The sequence below is a fragment of the Paralichthys olivaceus genome, chromosome 20 (assembly GCF_024713975.1).
Source record: "Paralichthys olivaceus isolate ysfri-2021 chromosome 20, ASM2471397v2, whole genome shotgun sequence".
Taxonomy (NCBI): domain Eukaryota; kingdom Metazoa; phylum Chordata; class Actinopteri; order Pleuronectiformes; family Paralichthyidae; genus Paralichthys; species Paralichthys olivaceus.
The window spans coordinates 3,618,057-3,638,417 of NC_091112.1; the positions used below are offsets into that span (position 1 = coordinate 3,618,057).

Consider the following 20,361-nt stretch of genomic DNA (forward strand, 5'->3'; position numbering starts at 1 on the left):
TTAACAGTAGGTCAATGTAACGGCGACATTACGACTCTTAATTGGCTCTGACGTATTTTGGTTTGAATGTAGCTCAGGTTAGCACAACAGCAGTATTTCTCTACGACATGGGTCGATCGGAGATGCAGGACAGTTGGACATTAAATTGGAGTGTAAAAAAAATAAATAAAAATGTTGGCTCAGTCGATCCTTCATATAAAAATTCTTACATATGGTATTCGATTTTTTATTTTTCTTATTTGTAGTCCCCTGGTGGCCCCTTGTTGCATTTCATCATTTTAAACTGAAAAAACAACAGCCCTTATCCAGACTGTATTTTGGGAATTGGTAAATTATTTTCCTCAGTCATTGTCCCACAATTCTCTGTTGTGCCACTAGATTAAAAACTAATGACTTTGATTGGGTGTAACTGAAAAACAGTTTCTTTTTTGTTCCCTGTTATGAAAATGCATCGACGCAGCACAAGATCTGTCGACTACTTGTGTGAATCACTCTGTCCTCTCCTGTTGTAACATGGAAATACTCGCAGGGCTCTTAAATTCAATAAATTGAACCGAAATTTACATTTGTCTCTTGACTCTTTGTCTCTCAGTGACTGATTTAAAAACCCTGCAACTGACACATGATTTCTAAAAAACTATTGAGGGTGAATCTGCTTCCAGGAGTCACTTTATAAATGAAGAAAAGCGTCTGTCAAGTGACTTAAAGTGAAAAACCAGGGGGTGTGCAGGTCTTGCATTTTATAAAAATAGAGATTTTTGAAAAGAAGAAAGGTGTCAAGTCTTAAACTTAACTTACAAATGTCTTTAAGAAGCTATGAAATATGTGAGTTTAGAAAGAAGGGCTGAGAAATCCACAGTTCTGATGTTATTAAATGTTTTTTTAACTGAAAAAGAAATAATCTTATCAGTATTAAATTAATATTAACATTATTATTAACATTATTATTAACATTGTGCTGCAGATTAATTTAAAATCATCTAATTAGTATTAAATTATTAACATTAAGCTGCAGATTAATTTAAAATCATCAAACTCGATCTGTCATTTGACCTTGAAGCTGTTTCACTAGTCCCGCCCTCCAACGCTGTCACACAACACCTCCACCAATCCGTGAGCTGTAAAACAATCGCACCCCGCCCCTTTACGCCTGACCTCACCCCAGCGAGCCAATGGCGCTTGAGCAAAAACACAACGTCATCCGTCTAAAAAAAAAGCCACACCCCTTGGGTTCTCCTGACAGGCAACATGACTGACAGGGTGTTTCCGCCAATCGTTTTCGAGGACCGGGGCCTGACAGCCAATCACAGCACGTACAGGTTAAAAAAAAGGGCGGGCCTTAGTCGTCACTCCCCTGTCTCTTCTTCTTCTTCTTCTTCTTCGGTGCAAGTCTGGTTTAACTTCCGGCTGCATCGTCCTCTGGAAACACAACGTGAGTAGCATCGTTAGCGCGAAGCTTCATGAAACCTGCTTTTTCTCCGGACACACTTTAATGCGTGAGCTGATCTTCCGGCAGCGGCTAGCGGAGCAGTCGATGTTTGTTTCCCCGCGGCAGCGTCCGTGTGCGGGCTTGTTAGCCGCCGCTGGAGACGCTATCAAAGGAGCTAGCCTAGCTAACGTTATCACGCTAGCTTTCATTCAAAACATGAGTTAGGCTTCGTCTCGTGATCGCAGCAGCTGGCGGCCGCTGGTTTCTCTTTAATCCGCGCGATGTGATGTCGTGATGTTTGTTCTGAAGTCTCTCCGGGCTTCCTGCCCGCCGCTGCTCCACCTGAACGTGAATGGACAGAGTGTGTGAAAGGTTAAAGGGACACTCCACCTATTTCAAACATGAAGATCAGCTCACTCATTAGCTGCTGTGGCCTGTGACACTGTTTCCTGTTGATGTGTGTTGTTCTTCTAGAAGCTTTAACACTGTGTAATCACCATCATGTATAAAATCTGCTCAGCTGGACTTTATCACCATCACGTGTTATATCACATTCATCTGAACTTTAAGGGCTGTGCAGCTTTATATCCTCACATCCACCCTATTTGTACTTACACTATATTATATCACATTATTACCAGTGTGATGTGTATATTACTTTTAAAAATGACTAAACGTGGATGCCTTAAATAATCTATATTTCAAGATGATCAGACCTGAATTGAAAGGATTTGTATCGACAGTTCACGGATGTGTTGAGCCTTACACGACCTTTAAGGTCTATTGATTCATCTCCCAATGATTTTCTCAGTAATAGATCAGTTGTATGATCTTTGTAATGATCATCACAGTTTTTCGAGACCTCTGTGACTTCGTGTTTCATTGAAAATGTTCTTGGTCATCTTCATCAGGAGCGTTGTGATGACTCTTTACTCTTTAACACGTACTCACCCTCTTCTCTCACATCTGTTCATGTCCTCTCTGCCCTCACAGCATGGGCAGTGTGTTGGCTGCCAGTTCCCCCAACCCTCCCCCACCAGCCTCTGGCGGTGCTGCTGCCCCCGGGTTGACGGTGCCGCCGGGCTTTGGGATGCCCCCAGTCTCCCCTGTTATACCCCCAGCAGCAGGACAGCAGGAGGAGGCAGAAAACCCTCTGCCCAACCCGGGAGCGTTTGATGAGTGTCACCGCAAATGCAAAGGTACAATGACTGAGCCAAAAAAAAAAGACCTCAGTACCTGAACTATGTGAATGAAACTTATCTGCAGCTGTTGTTCTTTGCAGAGGTTTTCCCTATGCAGATGGAAGGCGTCAGGCTAGTTGTCAACAAAGGCCTTAGCAACCACTTCCAGGTCAGTCGGGTTCTTCGTTAATTGGACATTTTTACCGGCATGAATCAGAACAGACTGTCAGCGTGTTTTTGGACCTGTGCTTGTATTTAGAGTGATAAAGTGAAACCATATCTTTATATCTGAGGGGGTTTCTATCTCCAAAGTAGCTCAGCCAAAGAAAGCAAACTGTGTAAATGTGTTCACATTTTTTAACAACTCTCTCAAAGGTGAATCACACTGTGTTGCTGAGCACCATGGGCGAGTCTACCTACAGATTCGGTGCCACGTATGTTGGACCGAAGCAGACAGGTCCAGCAGAGGTGAGCACTGCACTGTCACTGTAATTCTCATCTGTCACACGTTTACTCTTATATTTCTGAACTGTCTTTAAAATGACCAGTTCCTCTTGTTCAGTTTTTTCCAGTCATGGTGGGAGACATCGACAACAGTGGCAGCCTTAACGCCCAGATCATCCACCAGATCACCAACAGAATACGATCCAAAGTGGCCTTCCAGGTAATTGCTTTTTAAATTTCAAGTCATTTCTTATTTAAAATACCTCCAAAATGTGACTGCTGTATCTTTTTTACTTATTTCTATATAATTGTCTCCCATGTTTCTTCATAGTGTTGCAGGACACTTCAGTTTTATTTGGACTAACTTTGTACAAATCTGCCACGTCCTCAGACACAGCAACAAAAGTTTGTGAACTGGCAGGGCGACGCTGAGTTCAAGGGAGAAGATTTTACTGCAACTGTGACACTTGGAAACCCAGACGTCCTCGTGGGCTCTGGTAGGTCATCAGTCGGTCGTCCAGTCTGCAGGAAGTTTCTTTCAACTGTTCTGAAATCAGCTATTGATCTTATCTTACCTGCTGTTGTTTGCCCGTCAGGTATTGTTGTAACACACTACCTCCAGTCCATAACGCCCGCTCTGGCTCTGGGAGGGGAGATGGTTTACCACCGCAGGCCTGGAGAGGAGGGCACGGTGATGTCATTAGTTGGCAAATACACAGGTGAGACACAGGCGGTGGTGAGTCTGTAGTTCAGATTCATTGAGATGGAGGTTTCACTTGGACGTGTTGAGTTGAAGAACACTTTTATCTTCTCGCCCTCCTCCTTCACAGGCAGTAACTACATCGCCACATTGACTCTCGGCTCAGCGGGAGCTCATGCTTCGTACTACCACAAAGCCAATGACCAGGTAATTTCTTCGACCTTGTATCTGCAAACCGTAAATATTTCACAGGATGGCCTCATGGTATGAAGAGGCGGATGCTCTGTGCCTCATTTCCCAGAGTTTCGTATTTTACCTTCATCCAGATGTGACTGTGCTCTGCTCTTCAACAGTTGCAGCTCGGCGTGGAGTTTGAAGCGAGCACCCGCATGCAAGACACCAGCATGTCGTTCGCTTACCAGCTAGATGTGCCTAAAGCCAATTTACAATTTAAAGGTAGGACATGCATGTTAAGGTTTCATGTACATCTACAGAAATAGTTCAACATGTTAAGGAATGCTGCCAATTCTTCTCTTGATCATACACATATACACATCTAATAATATTGTTGTTTGCGTGCCTCTGCCAGGTTCAGTGGACAGTAACTGGATCGTTGGTGCAACATTAGAAAAGAAGCTACTCCCTCTGCCGCTCTCCCTCGTCCTCTCCGCTTTCCTCAACCACCGCAAGAACAAGTTCCAGTGTGGTTTCGGCGTCACCATCGGTTAAAGTCACCGAGCGGTGAGCGACCTGCAGACGGGACTTCACAGAAAGGACTAACTTAAGATGGACGGACAGACTCTGCCATGTGCTGTACACCTCATACTGTCTCTGACCTCCTTTAGCAGATTCGGCCATAATCGTGTTCATCACATTTCATCAAATATGCTGAGTAGAAACACTGAACGGTAATAATATAAATCTAACGGCTTTAATCATTTAATCGCCTGAACTATCAGAAGTGAAACGAAGAATGCGATCGGTCAGGAATTTGACGCCTGTGGCGACAAACCAGTAGAAAGACTGAAGACGATAAGAGACGTTACAGAGCTCTTTGTTTTTGTCACTGAGTTTGTTGCCTGTTGTGTTTTTGTTTTGAGTTTTATTCTTTTTTTACTGTGAAGTCTGTGTTGGCGTGCAGTGAAGGAAATCGGTGTCATTTGCTCGTATAACAATGATTTGTTGGTTGAAGACTGTCAGGAGGCGTGTGCTGTACTGTGTCACATTCACAATCCATCCCATGTTCTGTTGCCTTTTTTATGTTACGTACATTTGGAACAGTATATAAGACCTGTATATACCTCTTGAAAACGGATAAATACCATTTCTTACTAATCCCGCACGTCTCTGTCGTATTCTTCAATCGATCTCGTCTCTGCTCGAATGGACACCTTTGTGTTAAAATGATCAACACAAAGGTGTCCACAGTGAGAACAAACTTACAAACAGGGGTTTGTGTCACATCTCACTATCTATATTTCCACTACGGATGTAAATGCAGTGCAAACATGAATCCCTGTGTAAAAGTGTTGAATCTGCTTCCACGTCTTTTTTTTAGAGATGAAGACAGAATCTTTAAATGATTATTATAATTCCTAAATACAGTTTAAAAAAACCATAGAATAAAATCGCTAAGAACAACTGGATCAGCATTCATGAGAGAACATAACTCCAACAGTCTCCTCGTGAAACCACATTTAAATTCACTAGATCCAGATTTTAATTTGGATCTGCTCTCAAATATCAGTCCTCAGATTTTCATCCATGAATTATTCTCTGAAATATTTGTGAAAAAAAAGTCAACTTTTATTTAATAAGATAAACAATGAGTAAACTTGGAAGAAACAGTTGGGGTGTGGAGGCTTTAGAAACAGTTACACCGTGGAAGGGGTTGCTGGCGTCCAGCTTGGCCTTCAGATCGTCACCGTATGGAGCCAGGCTCTGCCAGATCTCCTGGGTTTACCCGGACACCTGCGTCTGGAGGCTCTTGGTCTTGGGGATCATGGCTTCCACCTGTGTCTGGAGTTTGGCCAATAGGTCCTCGGCGATGGGCTCCATGGTGTTGCTCACCACGGTCAGACCTTTATTCAGATAAGCCTTCAGCTGCTCGGCCTCCTCGCTAAGCTGAATCCTGAAGTCCTGAGAGCTCAGGGCAGCGATGTACTCGCTCACTGAGTCGGCGCTCTGAGTGATCCTGGCCCTGTGAGGCAGACAAACAAACACGTTGAAGATATTTCGAATGACAGAAGGTTTCTCTATCCAGCTGAGAGCAGAGACTGTAAGTAAAGATGGACGACATGTCTCCTCCTCCTCCCACTGTCCATCCTGCAGAGAGCGGGGGACGGAGTCACGGGATCAGTCAATCAGGATGTTTCACCTCATGTTTATAGCATCAGATAATTACTTCAGTCTTATCAGAATGAGGAATTGTTTGACGTGTACTTTGATTCTTTAATTTGGCCCATGTCCCATCTGTTAACATGGAAGAGGTGGGGTTTATGACCTATACCGCAGTGATCCACCAGGTGGCGAACAAGACGTTTTGGCTTCACCTTTACTGAGCCGTCACGTCGTCCATCTTTTTATACAGACTATGGCTGAGACTCTTACTCGACGTCCTGTCCCAGCTCAGTCTTCCTGAACTTCTCCACCAGTTCCATAGTAGCGAAAGTCATGTCGATAAATGAGTCCCAGGCAGCGTATCTCACCCTCTCCAGGTCGATCTTGGGCGCCTCCTGGCTCGGGATGTCGGCATTGCAAACTGAATGAAGGAGGTGAGAGCAGAGTTAAAACACTGACTGTGGTTCACGTTGGATCCAACTTTGAATCCACAGAGAAAATTTACTCACCGGAGAAAACAGCGAGTGCTAGAACCACGAGGACCTTCATGATTGAACTTGACCCCTGTTGGATGGGAAAATGTAAAAACTGAGCATCGACTTAATCACGAATTTGTAAAATGTTAAATAATAAAATGTTTTTACCTTCCAGAGGCAGCTTCTGTTCTGTCTCTCAGACGACCTGTGCTGCTCAGACGGCCGCTCATTCTTTTTATAGTCGTATTTCAGGGTAAAGTCCTCGTTCCCCAGACGGACAGATTCTGATTTATGATCTAATCAGTTTCAAACTGTTTTTAATAGCATCAGATAAGAAATTAAAACCAAACTTATCACAAACACAAACACTCGACCAAACGTCTGGGTAACATGACCACAGTTTATGTAACGCATACTTTTCAAGTTGGTCAGTGTCCCATTCGCTGACATGGAGGAGGTGGGATTTATAACCCACACATGAGATCCCGTATGAACAAGGATCGCAAAGTAAACTGTATGTTTCTGATTAAAAAAACACAAAACCACGTCACATTGAAAGGAAACACTCGATGTATTTAACAGTTATTTGAAGAATCTCACCAAAGTGAAAAGCTCAGAAAATGTAAACCTTTTTTTTTTTTATCTTTCTTTTAGCTGGAAAAACAAAATCCCTGTTTCCTTCACTGTTCTGTTAACTACAATACCAAGGCCTCTGTATGAAAACTGTGGGTTATCTGAGGGGGAACGTTTATCTGGAGGGAGCAGCAGTATGAGGAAATCAAACATTCTTCAGTCCAGATAATCTGCAGCTCAGGTGGAACAACTGGATCAAAGTCCTGAACCACATCTCACTGACCTAAAAAACCTCCGACAACAGAAGCGTCTCTGAGTAAAGTTCAGGTCATTTCTGTAAAATGTACGTTTATAGAGGGAACAATGGAAACAAATATTAAATTAGTTATTTAAATCAAAATGAGTGTATAGTAATAAATATAACAATAATCGTAAAAATCACATATCGCTGTTCTAGTTTGGAAAAATACACAATATTTGGGAGGATGTTTTAAAACCACATGTCCGTCAAATCAGAGAAGGAAAAACCTCCTAATAAAAACTTACGGATGAGAAACGAAGGAAGAAAATACAGAAAATACATCTGAATGAAATAATATTTCTCTCATAAAACTGGAAAAAACACAAAACCATCAAGAGAAACAATAGAAGTGAATTAGAGAAATAACAAACCTGAGTTTTCCAAACAGTGTTGACAATAAGAGTCGTCCCGTACTCACCAATGTTCAGGTTTATATTTATACATTAAAAACTGCAGGAGTTGAGCTAACGTGCTTTAAAATCACAATGTGAAAACTTAATGTTAAAAACAATGCAGCAGATAAATAGAAGAAGAAGAAGAAGTCACAACAGACATGTGCAGAATCCGGTTGAATTAAAAGCAAGATTTAAGAAGGTTGGATTTAAGAGGATCAATGTGGGAGGAGAGTTAATTCCAGAGTTTGGGATCAGCGACAGAAAAGTCTCCAGTTAAAGACGAGAGGCCGTCTGACCTGTGACGATGACCTCAGCAGTGATGTGGAAGCAGAACAGCACGACACTCAGCGCTGGACTTTACTCCTCTGGCTCCTCCATACTGCTCGGTCGCCTATATAACCTCAGCCATGAGCCGTGCAGGACACAGACGCAGACTTCAGCATCTCCCTGACAGAACAACAAGCTCAGGTAAGACTCCAGCGACGAGGTGTCTCCTCCGAAGCCACGAGATTCACACGGAAATACCAAACAACTCATTCTGCACGTTTCCTTCCAGCCATGAAGTTCCTCGTGGTGCTCGTCCTCGCTGCTCTGACCGGTGAGTTTTCTTATTCTGGGTGAAAATCAACAGTTTCGAGGTGAGCGTCGTTAAAGGTGGGAGTGTTTAATGGCAACGCGTCCTCTCGTCAGGTTGCAATGGCCACCTCATGAAGATGCAGCAGCCCAGAAACCAGGTGGACATGGTGAAAGATGTTTTCTGGGACTACGTCGCCAAGACAACCGTCACCGCAGAGGGCTCGCTGAAGCAGATCCAACAGTCTGAGCTGGGACAGGAAGTGAAGTAAGAGGAACTTAGAAAAAAGTGTAAAATGGACGTTGACCCCCGGGAGCAGAAAGTGAAGCCAATGCAGAAGAGCCTGAAAGCTGTGTTCTCTCAAATGACCTCGAGGGGGCGACTCCACTGGTTGCAAAAAAAGTCAATTTCTATAGAAGTCTACGAGAAAACGATTCTCTCTTCATTTATGACGTCAGTAAACATTTTTCAGTCTGTGGTTTCAAGTCTTCGTCGACACAGCGTAATTTTCCTTTTGGAAATAGACGATAAAGCACAGAAGACATCGGGGCGTGAACCGGGGGATTGACGGCCTCAGCTCATTGTTTATTCCAACCCACGACTTTTCAGTTACGGTGCGTTCGTAGCATCATTTTCCAACGATGCATCCCCTCCTCCGCTCCACCCGGCTGCTGGTTAACATCGTGGAGCAGCCAGATATTTTCACGAAGTTGGACGAGAACGACAAAGGAGCAAAAAGAGATGTTGGATTTATGTTTGAAACGAATGCTCCTGTTGCTCCGTAACTTCAACATGTTGATGTTTCTAAAGTCAGACAGAAGAACTGAGGCCTCAAACTAAAGTTTAATGGTTTGAATACACATGACTTTGTAAACAGTTCCACTGCTTCTTTAGTTATTATGTTTTAAGCGGATTTAACGCAGATCGGATTTAATGAAAGGGGCCAAACAACATCAGATTTAAATGTGGAAGTTTGACTGCTGTAATTTGAAGTTCAATTTAAACCACAGTAATATTCAAAGTGTGTTTGTGTTTCCGCAGCACCCTCATCTCTGAGAGCACCGAGGCCATCAACAAGTTCGCCGACTCCATGCGCACTCAGGTGGCTCCTCTGACCCAGGAACTCATGACCAGATTTACCCAGGAGGCCGAGCAGCTGAAGGCTCGTCTGCAGAAAGATCTGACCGCTGTGAGCACCAACCTGCAGCCCTACGCCGATGAGCTGGCGTCAGACCTCCAGAAGCAGGTGGAGGAGCTGAAGAACAACGCTGGGTCCTACGCTGAGGCCATGGACCCCGAGTCCCTGAAGGCCGTCATGCTGCAGAAGAGCCAGGAGCTGAAGGAGCAGCTGGACAGGAGCGTGAACCAGCTGCAGGCTCAGATGGTTCCCATCACCGAGGAGATGAAGCACAAGGTGGAGAAGAGTCTGGAGGAGTTTAAGAGGAGCATGATGCCCGTGGCCCAGAGCTTCCAGACGCAGCTGACCCAGAAAACCGAGGAGATCCAGCAGAACCTGGCCCCGTACGGAGAGGAGCTCAAGATCATGCTGGACAAAGACACACGGCAGCTGAAGAAGCAGCTGGCTGCTCTCTGGAAGTCCTTCACCAAACTGACCCAGTGAAACATCTTGTAGGTTTTAAATGATCTTCTCATGTCACCACTGATCTCTGCCGTGGCAGCGGTGACGTTTAAGAATAAAGAAAAAGTGCAGTATCTCGTTTTCTATGTTTTTCATGCTCGGTTTGAAAAATGGCAGTATTTTGTATTGACTGTTTACAACTATAAAATATAAAAGAACATTAAACACTGTGAATGAATTTTACGTTTTCATGAACTTTTCTTTAAAACAATCACATCCATTCAAAATGAGAAAATACATTCTGGGGCGGTAAATTCATGAAGGAAAGTATCGCAGTCTTTTATAAAAACTCTCCTATGAATGAAAAGTGAAGTTAAAGTGAGAGAATTAAACATTTGAGAGAAGTAAAAACACGTCTTCTCTTTTCTTAATGAAGAGTTTGATTGATGAGCAGTAAAACAACATTGCTCAGTTCATCACACGCAGCGTTTTCACTGTGACAGTTTCTTTGTCCTGGTTTCACAGGAGGTAACTTTCAGGTAACTGTAACATGAGTGAGCTTTAAATACGTCAAGTCTTATCGCTCGCATTCCTGAGTCAGATTGTTGACTTGTCACTTCAGCCCCATGTGCTGATGTTTCTCGTTTACCGTTTATGTCGTCATTTTCTCTTTTAGGCCATAAACGAGTCTCAGTGTAACTTTCGTCAGGTTCTGCAAAAAAGAAATAAACTAAATCAGCAGAAGCATAAAGAAAGAGCAGCAGCAATAAAAGAGAGGCTGGAAATTAAAGAGGCAACAGGAAGAATTATTATTATAATTAGTAGTAGTTGTCGTCATAGTTTTAGTAGTTGTACTAGTCACAGTTGTGGAAGTTCTAAACAAGACAAGACAAGACCAAGACAAATCGTTATAGGTGTTTATGTGTATATGAAAACTTTGATGAAATAAAAAACACCTTATCTTTACATCTTATCTCCAGACAAATGTTTATTTTCTTATCTGTTCCATTTATTTGGTTGTAAATATGTTTATATCTCTAAGGGCAGCGAAATAAAGCAGAGCGCAGCAAAAACTCACGGAATCCCAAATATTAAAAGTCAGTATTGATTTGAACGAATGCTGAAAGATGAAAGGTTCTGGATCACACGGTTGTTCGGTTCGGTGAAAGCTGAATTCCAGACGACTTGTTGGACAAATTGGTCAAATGAAAAGTAGATTTCCATCTTTACAGACGATAAAGTTATTGATTAATTGAAGGTTCTGTTGTTCCATGGAAGATTTCCCATCTTGTCGCAGTGGTTGTTAAAGCAGACTATGGACCAGATGAGCTGGTCAGTGATGTGCACGGTGACTTTCGGCCTTTTCCCTGCTGCCATATCAGCAGCTTGTGACGAACAGGGACACTTTTCTGATTATCTTCTGCTGCAGTCACAGTTTTCTTTCGTAAATATCAGAAAATCAAACTGCTCCACTTGTCATTCAGAGGTTTCAACTCATCACAGACTGAAAGATCAGATATTTTGGAACGTGCTCCCACCCCCGTGTGTCCTCGTGTACCGTCAGTGCGACGTGGAGACAAAACTAACACCCACAGCAATAAAAGATGACAACAGCACAGTTCATGTTGGGAACTTTGGACGTTTACTGGATCTCGTCAACGCCACCCGAGCGTATAAATACAGAGAAGTGAGACGCAGACGTCCCAGATCAGGATCCCTGAGGTGAGACACTTTCCTTTAACTCTTTATTTCTTAAACAGCTGCGTGGTTCCAAAGCTAAAGTTTATTTATACCAGATGGAGTGAAGAGGTTCATTCAAAAATAATAGTAATAAAAATAATCTAAATAACTGATGTTCATGTAAAGTGTTTGAGAGAACTTATTTAACTCTATTTATATATGATTTTTTCAGTTGTCTGCTTTTCTGGTCATCATGAGGGTCTTTGCAGTGATCTTTGTGCTGGCAGCTTTGTCTGGTAAGTTTCCACTCAGAAACGTCTGATAGGAGAAATGTACGTTTTATTTTTCATTGATATCTTCACTGAACTGTTTGAGAGGTCACCAGCCGAAGAAAGAGAGAAATCAAAAACTAGAGTTTTATTTAGAAAGAGTTGATTGTTTGATTGTTGTTGATTTGTTTTCCTCTCCCTCCAGGCTGCCATGCCAGGAGTGTGCCTCAGGATGACGGCAATCCCTGGGAGGACACGCTGGACAAGTTTAAGGATTATTTCACAGATCTGAGCCCAAAGTCCTACGAGATGTTGAAGGACATCAAGAGCCACCAGATCAGCAGAGAACTCGAGTGAGTTTAACCCGCATCATGTGTTATCAGGAAAAGTTACCAAACTAATGTTTATTTGCAATATCACGTCTAACTTAGTGTGACCTCTGACCTCTGTATTCACTTTGTTAATTAATTCATTTCAAATTAAATCAATTAGGAGTCTGCATTGTCGTCCAACAACATATTCTGTCTATAGTCTACTTCATGACAACACCCACGCTCTCTCACAGCACCCTGATCCAGGACAGCATGTCTGAGCTGGCCGTGTACAGACAGGACCTGCAGACCAAGCTGGCTCCGTACACCCAGGAGGCCGCAGAACGTCTGGGCAGGGACCTTCAGTGGCTGGTCGGCAAACTGCGTGACCACATGGAAGACGGCCGGAAGCAGATGGAGAAGTACAGCCTGGAGCTGCAGACCATGATGGAGCAGAACGCAGATGACGTCAGGGTCAGGGTGTCCGCCTACACCCGCAAGATGAGGAAACGCCTCAACAAGGACGCTCAGGACATCAAGAGGTGAGAGAGGCTCCGAGATTATCACTGACTCAACCTGGGAGGATTTTTGATTTGAGTTTTGTGAACTTCTGAGGATTTTTGTTTTATTCAGGTTCTGCTGGGAAGAATGACCAGTTTCACCAAAGACTTAGTTTATACAACATAAATAAAAATACATAAATGAAATGTTAAAACATATGTGGGGTGTAGTAGAAAAAGTCATGGCTTATATGAAAATACATAATATATATAAATATATCAAAAAATAAAATAAACATTAGTATAAAAGAGAAAATCTACATATATTAGTACAACAGAGAAAAATACAGAGAGGCAGGAATATACACTATAAATACAGATGAATAATGTTTGAACAGCATTTCTAATTCTCTTTGGAACATGGACAGTGACCCAAAAAACCTTTTTCTTTTCTTCAGCCACGTTGCCGACTACTTTGAGGAGCTTCAGTCTCGTACCTCAAACAACATGGAGGACATGCAGACCCGGCTCGAGCCTTATTTCTCTCAGGTGCGAGACAACGCACAGGCAAAGGTCACCATCCTGAACGACCTGCTGAAGTCGCAGGTGGACAACATGGCGGACACGATTCGGTCCAGGGCTGAGGACATCAAGGAGGGCATTGAGAATAAAGCTGAGGAAATGAGGAGCACCCTGGAGGAGAAGATGGAGGAGGTGCGCAACTGGTTTCAGCCTTTTGTCTCCATGATCACAGGATAACCTTTCATCAAAGAGTCCGGACTGACAGTTAATGTTCATGTAAAGAGTTTATTAATGAGTCAAGTTAATTAGCTATGAAATGAGAAGTTTTTGTTTCATGACAGATGTTCACCTCAGTCTACAAGTGTCGTCCAATAAAACCCAGCTGCTTATAACGTGTAGAAAACCATTGCTCATCAATAATGTGATTAAACTGCTCACATCTGTTTCACCATCGTGTCAAAGTCTTCTTTATTTTTAATCTGACAGAATGAACTCATCAAATCTAATACGTGTTTGAACATTTCATACAAATTAAACCACCAGAATGATCTGGAGAAACTCACTCAGACGTAAATAACATCCACAATGAACATTTACATTTAAACCAAATTTCACCATAGAATATATTTTATTCTCATATGTGGGTCATTATTGTGACACATGGCCTTATTATTATCATTAATGTTATATTTTATTACTAGTTTGCATTTCATTTGTACTTATTTATTACATAGTGAGATTCATTTAGGGAAATCTAATTTTCACTATTTGTTCTGACTCTATATAAACATTTATATGGAAAATTATGATATAAATTATGAGACATAAATACAGATTTTCAATATGACACATGACAATATGCAAAATAACTATAAGACAATTTAAACAAAGGTTTATTTGTTAGGAAATACAATATATATTTAATAATAATAATAACAATAATAATAATAATGGTAATAATAATAATAATAATAATAATAATAATAATAATAATAACAATAATAATTCTGAACCACACCACGTGTGATCCACGGCGCGGTGAAACCAAACTATCCCTGCGACGTCACCGGCTCGTCCAATCACAGCTCGCCTCGCTCTCCTCTCAGCCAATAGAATCAACGCGTCCTCGGGGGAGGCGGAACCCCGCCGTGTCCGGTCTCTGTTGTGTTCTCCGAACATGTCCGCTGCAGCCGCTCTGTCTTCTGACCCGGTTCGTTGAGGAGCGCCACGATGAGCGGCCCCTGCAGGGAAGTGGTCACCCTTCAGCTCGGACACTATTCAAACTTCGTGGGGACGCACTGGTGGAATTTACAGGTGAGGGAAGCGGCTAACGCTAAGCTAAGTTAGCCAGCTAGCATGGCGTGAGTTGACAGATTAAAAAAATGAATAAAAAAATGAAAAAGTGCACGACGTCGCTAAAACAGCTGAAGTTTGAACGTTATAACATTTGACTATAATTTAAAAAGGCAGGTGATTCGATAGAATTGAGCTTCGAGCGTGAAATAAAGTGTCAACAACCTGTTTTTTCACGATGGAAGCGATGCTAACGGTGCTAACTGTGAGGTGTCGTGTTTAAAGAACTTCACCTGTCGGAAGGAAGCGAGATTCTCCAACGGAGAAATCACTCAGATTGAAACAGTGCTGAAGACTTAATCGTTTCCAAGGTGGAGAGACGTGTAACTTAGACAGAAGACGACAGGAAGATAAGTTCCACCTTTGCCGGGGGCGACATTTAAGTGATGCACAAATCAATGCATCAGTGTTGTATAGTAAAAATGGTGCTGTGCTTTAAAATGTGTTGTTCATCGAGGTGCTGCAAACAGACACAGATCCAACTTAAACCAAAGCTTTGGTCGTTTAATGTTTTACACACAAACTAAAGAATCCAAACATCCACTGAGCGTTAAGGTTTGACACAGTACTGTGTGTGTGTGTGTGTGACGTGTTACTGAGACACTTTCTGATAAATGGTGTTAATCTACTCTTTGTTCACAGGATGCCTCTTTGTCTTACGGCCCAGAGGAGCCACTGGGAGAGATCCAGAGCGATGTCGTGTTTCGTGAAGGCCAGACTCGGGGCGCACATGTCACCTACACTCCTCGCCTCATCGCCATGGACCTCAAGGGTAATTTAAACCTCTCTCGTGCTTTCACGAACGCTGGAAGCACCCTCTGCTTTTGTGGGGCTTTATTTTTATCTCTAAGATTAGCCCGAGTCTGACGGCAACCATAAATGTTTCCCCCAAGTTAGCGTGTTCGTGTGAAAATCACGATATGGTAATTCAAACATTTATTTTATCATCAGTAATATTACAGTGTAAATAACCACGTCTCCCGTTCTATTTCAGGAAGTCTGCGGACGCTGCGGCAGGAGGGAAGTCTGTACGATGCAGGCAAAGACATGACAGCTGTCACGTGGTAAATGAGAGCACATGTGTGGGTTCATTACTGATCTACATTTCAAAGATGATATAAATGTGCAAGGGGACTGTTGCACTGTTTAACACTTCACATGTCAGCACATTCAGGCTGGTTACACTCGTGAAAGCCTTCACATGTTTGTCTGAACAATTCTTGGTCGGTTTAACATTTGAATGTGTATTTGTGTTTCAGGGAAGGAAGTCTCCTGATGCATGAAGAAAGTCCCCCAGCAAAGAACTCCTTTCTTGAAGATCTGGAAAAGTTGGATGTGAGTATTTAATGTAGAAATCAAACTGACCCCCAGCATTTGCTTTTTCCTACTTGATATAAACATTTTCATATAATTAAGTACCAGCGCTCTTTGCTTCCAGAAAGGAGAGATACTCACCAAGGCTGATTTCTCCTCCAGCTCAAAGCACTCAGGTAAGCAAAACCTCAACGAGCCCACTTTCAACCCGCTGACAAGACTTTCTGTCGCACTGCAGTGACCAATCTGACAAATCTCCCAGCAGCTGGTTCTCTGAGTGTGGATACAGTGAACAGTCGACTGGCTCAAGTCCAAAAGGCCTACAGGCTGGAGGGCAACGTGAAGGTTTGGTCTGACTTCCTCAGGATCCACCTGCATCCTCGCACCATCTCTGTCATCCATCAGTACAACCACGACGGGTAAAGTGCAAAGTCGGACATTAAAATGAATCTACTGTGTGTGATCTACTGCTGAAAACAGAGGCCGAAAACTTTATCACTTTTAACTTTTTGTGTTGAAAAGCAAACAAACATATGGACGCCTATTTCCATCGGTGAAATTTTAAAGATAAAGTCAGAATCAAGTTGCACCAAAAACCAGCCAACAGCAGACTGATGCTTCAGTATCTTCTTTTCTCCAGCAGATGTCAGACTTTACACACGTTTGGACTTAAGATGTAAAAACACTGAATTACACACACTGGGTTTAATTATCAAACCTTGATTCAAGTACCACAAGTTTTCTCTGTAATCAAAGTACAGATCTGTGTGTGTTTTATCCAGTGAGTGAACTTAACCTAACCTGCCATTAGTTTGTTTTGGTCATTTGCAGATTTCTGGCGGTTGGTTTGAGTCTCTAACACAGATTCTTGTTTGTGCGTGTGTGTGTGCAGTGAGGCTAATCGGCTGGAGGCCTTCGGTCAGGGAGAAGCTCTCCTGCAGGGGTCGGTGCTCGAGGAGCTGGAGGACAAACTGCACTTCTTTGTAGAGGAGTGTGATTACCTTCAGGTAACGATGGTGTTTCACTCTTGTCTTTAAGTTCAGCTTAATAAATGATTCATTTTTGTTGTATTATCTTAACCAGAAGTAAGTTATTCAAGTTTTTTTTTTACTGCAAATTGGTTTAATTTTCCACCGTCTGCTTCTCAGAAACATTATCTTCTATTTTCCCTCCTCCCTCTGCTTCCTGTTTCCCTCTCAGGGTTTCCAGGTGTTATGTGACATGGCCGATGGGTTTGCAGGGCTGGGGTCAAAGGTCACGGAGATGCTACAGGACTCTTACGGCGGGAGAGGCATCCTAACCTGGGGCATGGCACCCGTCAGTCACCCAAACTCAGTGAGTTGTCTCTCTCTGTCTACTTTTGCCTCCAGTTTGTGTAAGAATCAGATGTTTTGTCATTGGGCTTCTCACACTTTATATTTCTCTGTCATCAGACTCCGATGAAAGACATCTACCACCTGCTGAACTGCACATTAGCGACGGTCGAACTGGCCAATCACAGCTCTTTCTTCTGCCCGTTGACTCTCCGCGGTGGACTGGGCAGACGTCCCTCCTCTCCCACAACCTTCCCTCACCTCAATTATGATGTGAGGCTTTTCTTCTTGGTTTTTATTCAAACTCTTATTCATGTTTTAGTCTTTTTAAAGTGATGAGTAATAATATTATTGATCTATGTTTGCTGATTTAAGACATTTCTCTGCCTCACTTTAGTTTTAATTGATTTGTTCTTTTAAATCAATCTCACTTAAACTGTTAAAATTTAAAGAAACACACTCATGATAAATAGAATCATCTTTCATACCACACTTGTTTTTTAGTTAAGATGTGGTTAAGGACATTTTAAGATCGATGGACTCTTTGATAAATGTATTTTTAGTTTGGATTTAGATTTTGTCATTTTGTCTCGTTGTAAAGATTTTTCTCTGTCCCTGTTTTTGCTCCGTCCAGCCGTCACTGTGGTTCCACTCCAGCGCCGTGTTGGCTCTAGCTTTGGACGCCCTCACTGTTCCCTACAGGCTGAGGAACAACAGCGTCCCCATGGCGCAGGTGGCAGACACGCTGGCTGTTTCGGGGAGAAAGGTGAATTTAGAGTTTCTTTAATACGAGTTTAAACGACATTAAATAAACACTCGAGGAGCAGGAACCTTTCTCTTTTTTCACTTTTCCGTTCCCTGTCATTGTGATCGGATCCTTTAAATTATAGGTGGTGGCTGCCTACGGTGCCGTTCCCTTTCCCATGATGCACGGCAGCTCTCTCCCTGACGCCCTGAGTGCCTGTTCAGATGCTCTGCCCTGGAAGCCTCTGTCAGCGTGCTCCGAACCAGGCGACAGTCAATGCTACGGCCAGTGGGCGACGTTCAAAGGCTTTGAGGACCAGAGGCTGATCAGGTGAGAATGTTATGTACGCCTTGTTATTATACGTCGTATTTTTCGTAGCCGCTTCATTCATCAGCTTGCTGAAATAATGATCTTCTGTTATCCAGCTCTCTGGCTCCAGGGACTGAACCTCCCACTCCTCTGCACAGCCTCCACAGCGGAGAAGACGTCCTGTCATCTTACATCAGATCTTTCTATCCTGCAGCTCCTCTGTGAGTCCCGACACTGACAAATTGTTTTCACTGTTTCTCCCCAATAGGAAAACATTTACTTGAACCGCCACTCTCTCCCTCCTCGCTCTCACAGCGCTCTGCAGCTGGTGTCGACTCCCAGTAAGTTGACGCCACCATTCCCTCAGATTTTCAGCCAGTCCCTGAATTCTCAAGGCTTCCTGCAGAGCCATTCCCCTCCGTCTGGCTGTGAGTACATTTATATATTTTACTTTACTGGCTGCAATAACTTTTTGTCATTTCCTGAATGTGTCCTGTCTTTAAACACTCCTCTCTGCAGCGCCAGCGGTTTCATCGGTACCAATCTTGACATCCCTTCAGTCTGGGCCTGCACTGGGCACGTGGCTATCGGAGCTGCATCGCGGTGCCAGCTCTTTTGACATCCGCCGTGTGGCCCCTAGCTTCCTCTCCCAGGGGCCTGAACTGGCTGATTATGAGGAGGCCCTGGAGCAGCTGGGTCTGCTGGCCCGATGTTACAGAGATAGCAGCGGCGGGGTGACGCGCTCTTCCTCTGAGGAAGAAGACGACGACTGACATGGACAGTTTTAACAGATGTTTACAGCCTGCATGTCCTCACTCAGGCATGATGAAGAGGAGCTTCGCTTATTAAAAGACCAGGACTGAATCACGTGGTCAGTATAAAGTTTCTCTTCAAGTTGAAATAGATCAAATTAAACTGCAGATGAGGGAATATTTTGTTTGACTTCCAAAAAGAGGCACATGTGTAGAATTGAATGAGGTTGGAGATGATGGATGTAGCGTCATGAGAATGTCAGCACGGTTCTTCAATGTTTGTGTGATGAAATGCATTTTATACTTAATGTACACTATAAACTTACTGTATTTACATGAACAGATGAAGTTTTCTTATGAGAAACTTCTCAGCTTACAGCCAAGAGTGACCTGGACACAAAATCCCAATTATGTGAAGCTAAAGTCACAAAGGCTTTTTTTTTTTTTTTCAAGGAATATCACTTTTGAATTCATGTAGTTGAAGGTTGCTTTAGCCAACAGATGTTTAGCTAATTAGTCTCATGGTTTGTATTTATGTAGCACTTTTCTAGTCTTGATGACCACTCGAAGTGCTTTACAGTACACGTCACTCACACATTCATACAGTGCATCTATTAGCAGCACTTTTTTCTGGCCTCTGAGGGTTAAATTCCAGGTTCATCATTTTGCCCTGTCGGCGTGCAGGTGGGAAGACTGGGGATCGAACTGCCCACCAGTAGATCACACACAGTGTCTTATGAATGATTTTCGAGGGATTGTTGAAATGTTATAAATATACCCGAGGGGCGGTCTGAGCTAAAAAGTTTCTCACATGGATCCACGAAAAGTAAATGGGTTCTTCCCCACACCTCCACGAACTTTCAGGAGAGTTGTCTAAGTAGTTTGAGTCATCCTGCTGACAAAGGCCAACGAAAGCACAGGTAGTAAATCGGCAGATAAGGCTGCTGGTGGTGAAACTCACACCAGCTGTAAAATGTCCTATGAGGGCAACAGCCTCAACCACTGCAATTTAATCAACTAATAATTCATTTTATGGCTCCACCAGACCAGAGTGTCAGTCTCCATCCATTTCTTCTTTGAGACTTGTGACATAACCGAGACCTTTGGCCACTGATATCTAATCCTTGAGTCCACCACGACCGTGACCACCCAAATGTGATCAGTTAATCTGTTTGATTTTACGATATAACAGTGTACCCACAAATAAACAGTCAAACTGAATCAAATCTGCAGACTAACATTTGTTTGAGTCCGACGTGCCTCAGAATCTGTCACCAGTAGAAGAAATGACCACAGATCCA

The 20,361-nt window shown here is 43.0% G+C and overlaps 5 protein-coding genes across 8 annotated transcripts; 4 read left to right on the forward strand and 1 right to left on the reverse strand.

The window, feature by feature from the left end:
• Window positions 1-1,233: 1,233 nt before the first annotated feature.
• tomm40l (translocase of outer mitochondrial membrane 40 homolog, like) lies at window positions 1,234-5,089 on the forward strand. Of its 3 annotated transcripts, none has more exons than XM_069516782.1 (10): window positions 1,234-1,436; window positions 2,423-2,628; window positions 2,712-2,779; window positions 2,986-3,078; window positions 3,173-3,274; window positions 3,446-3,551; window positions 3,651-3,773; window positions 3,885-3,961; window positions 4,108-4,210; window positions 4,344-5,089. In XM_069516782.1, exons 1-10 carry the CDS (start codon window positions 1,249-1,251, stop codon window positions 4,481-4,483), a joined length of 1,206 nt encoding a protein of 401 aa, XP_069372883.1. In that variant the 5' UTR covers window positions 1,234-1,248; the 3' UTR covers window positions 4,484-5,089. The 3 variants fall into 3 exon arrangements, with proteins under 3 accessions (XP_069372883.1, XP_019959980.1, XP_069372882.1); XM_020104421.2 differs by having other exon boundaries at window positions 1,307-1,432; XM_069516781.1 differs by lacking the exon at window positions 1,234-1,436 and adding an exon at window positions 1,470-1,801.
• Window positions 5,090-5,536: 447 nt separating this feature from the next.
• LOC138405944 (apolipoprotein A-I-like) lies at window positions 5,537-7,944 on the reverse strand. Its single transcript, XM_069516783.1, has 5 exons — window positions 7,816-7,944; window positions 6,739-6,866; window positions 6,604-6,658; window positions 6,365-6,515; window positions 5,537-5,954 (listed from the first exon to the last, which is right to left on the reverse strand). Exons 3-5 carry the CDS (start codon window positions 6,641-6,643, stop codon window positions 5,714-5,716), a joined length of 432 nt encoding a protein of 143 aa, XP_069372884.1. The 5' UTR covers window positions 6,644-6,658; window positions 6,739-6,866; window positions 7,816-7,944; the 3' UTR covers window positions 5,537-5,713.
• A 245-nt stretch (window positions 7,945-8,189) lies between these two features.
• Window positions 8,190-10,230, forward strand: LOC109640421 (apolipoprotein A-IV-like). The gene is made up of 4 exons (XM_020104416.2): window positions 8,190-8,307; window positions 8,396-8,437; window positions 8,530-8,680; window positions 9,455-10,230. Exons 1-4 carry the CDS (start codon window positions 8,247-8,249, stop codon window positions 10,032-10,034), a joined length of 834 nt encoding a protein of 277 aa, XP_019959975.2. The 5' UTR covers window positions 8,190-8,246; the 3' UTR covers window positions 10,035-10,230.
• Window positions 10,231-11,620: 1,390 nt separating this feature from the next.
• apoea (apolipoprotein Ea) lies at window positions 11,621-13,722 on the forward strand. Its single transcript, XM_020104367.2, has 5 exons — window positions 11,621-11,714; window positions 11,905-11,968; window positions 12,147-12,294; window positions 12,507-12,794; window positions 13,211-13,722. The coding sequence occupies exons 2-5, from the start codon at window positions 11,926-11,928 to the stop codon at window positions 13,509-13,511; spliced, it is 780 nt and encodes a 259-aa protein (XP_019959926.2). The 5' UTR covers window positions 11,621-11,714; window positions 11,905-11,925; the 3' UTR covers window positions 13,512-13,722.
• Window positions 13,723-14,407: 685 nt separating this feature from the next.
• msto1 (misato mitochondrial distribution and morphology regulator 1) lies at window positions 14,408-20,286 on the forward strand. 2 transcript variants are annotated; one of them, XM_020104403.2, is made up of 14 exons: window positions 14,408-14,588; window positions 15,270-15,399; window positions 15,622-15,691; window positions 15,887-15,962; window positions 16,066-16,117; window positions 16,204-16,360; window positions 16,834-16,948; window positions 17,142-17,276; window positions 17,375-17,527; window positions 17,889-18,020; window positions 18,145-18,329; window positions 18,425-18,529; window positions 18,624-18,736; window positions 18,828-20,286. In XM_020104403.2, exons 1-14 carry the CDS (start codon window positions 14,505-14,507, stop codon window positions 19,079-19,081), a joined length of 1,761 nt encoding a protein of 586 aa, XP_019959962.2. In that variant the 5' UTR covers window positions 14,408-14,504; the 3' UTR covers window positions 19,082-20,286. The 2 variants fall into 2 exon arrangements, with proteins under 2 accessions (XP_019959962.2, XP_019959963.2); XM_020104404.2 differs by having other exon boundaries at window positions 16,207-16,360.
• The last annotated feature ends 75 nt before the right edge of the window (window positions 20,287-20,361 follow it).

Bases quoted from the DNA above. Each gene is read 5' to 3' on its own strand.
- tomm40l (XM_069516782.1), top strand. From the start codon at position 1,249: ATGACTGACAGGGTGTTTCCGCCAATCGTTTTCGAGGACCGGGGCCTG. The intron at 2,629-2,711 runs GTACAATGACTG...TGTTCTTTGCAG, and splicing joins GTGTCACCGCAAATGCAAAG to AGGTTTTCCCTATGCAGATG. The intron at 3,079-3,172 runs GTGAGCACTGCA...CCTCTTGTTCAG, and splicing joins AGCAGACAGGTCCAGCAGAG to TTTTTTCCAGTCATGGTGGG.
- LOC138405944 (XM_069516783.1), bottom strand. From the start codon at position 6,643: ATGAAGGTCCTCGTGGTTCTAGCACTCGCTGTTTTCTCCG. The intron at 6,516-6,603 runs GTGAGTAAATTT...TCCTTCATTCAG, and splicing joins AGCACTCGCTGTTTTCTCCG to TTTGCAATGCCGACATCCCG. The intron at 5,955-6,364 runs GTAAGAGTCTCA...TCTGCCTCACAG, and splicing joins GAGCTGGGACAGGACGTCGA to GGCCAGGATCACTCAGAGCG.
- LOC109640421 (XM_020104416.2), top strand. From the start codon at position 8,247: ATGAGCCGTGCAGGACACAGACGCAGACTTCAGCATCTCCCTGACAGA. The intron at 8,308-8,395 runs GTAAGACTCCAG...GTTTCCTTCCAG, and splicing joins TGACAGAACAACAAGCTCAG to CCATGAAGTTCCTCGTGGTG. The intron at 8,438-8,529 runs GTGAGTTTTCTT...TCCTCTCGTCAG, and splicing joins CGTCCTCGCTGCTCTGACCG to GTTGCAATGGCCACCTCATG.
- apoea (XM_020104367.2), top strand. From the start codon at position 11,926: ATGAGGGTCTTTGCAGTGATCTTTGTGCTGGCAGCTTTGTCTG. The intron at 11,969-12,146 runs GTAAGTTTCCAC...CTCTCCCTCCAG, and splicing joins TGTGCTGGCAGCTTTGTCTG to GCTGCCATGCCAGGAGTGTG. The intron at 12,795-13,210 runs GTGAGAGAGGCT...TCTTTTCTTCAG, and splicing joins GACGCTCAGGACATCAAGAG to CCACGTTGCCGACTACTTTG.
- msto1 (XM_020104403.2), top strand. From the start codon at position 14,505: ATGAGCGGCCCCTGCAGGGAAGTGGTCACCCTTCAGCTCGGACACTAT. The intron at 15,963-16,065 runs GTGAGTATTTAA...CTTTGCTTCCAG, and splicing joins AAGATCTGGAAAAGTTGGAT to AAAGGAGAGATACTCACCAA. The intron at 17,277-17,374 runs GTGAGTTGTCTC...CTCTGTCATCAG, and splicing joins CCGTCAGTCACCCAAACTCA to ACTCCGATGAAAGACATCTA.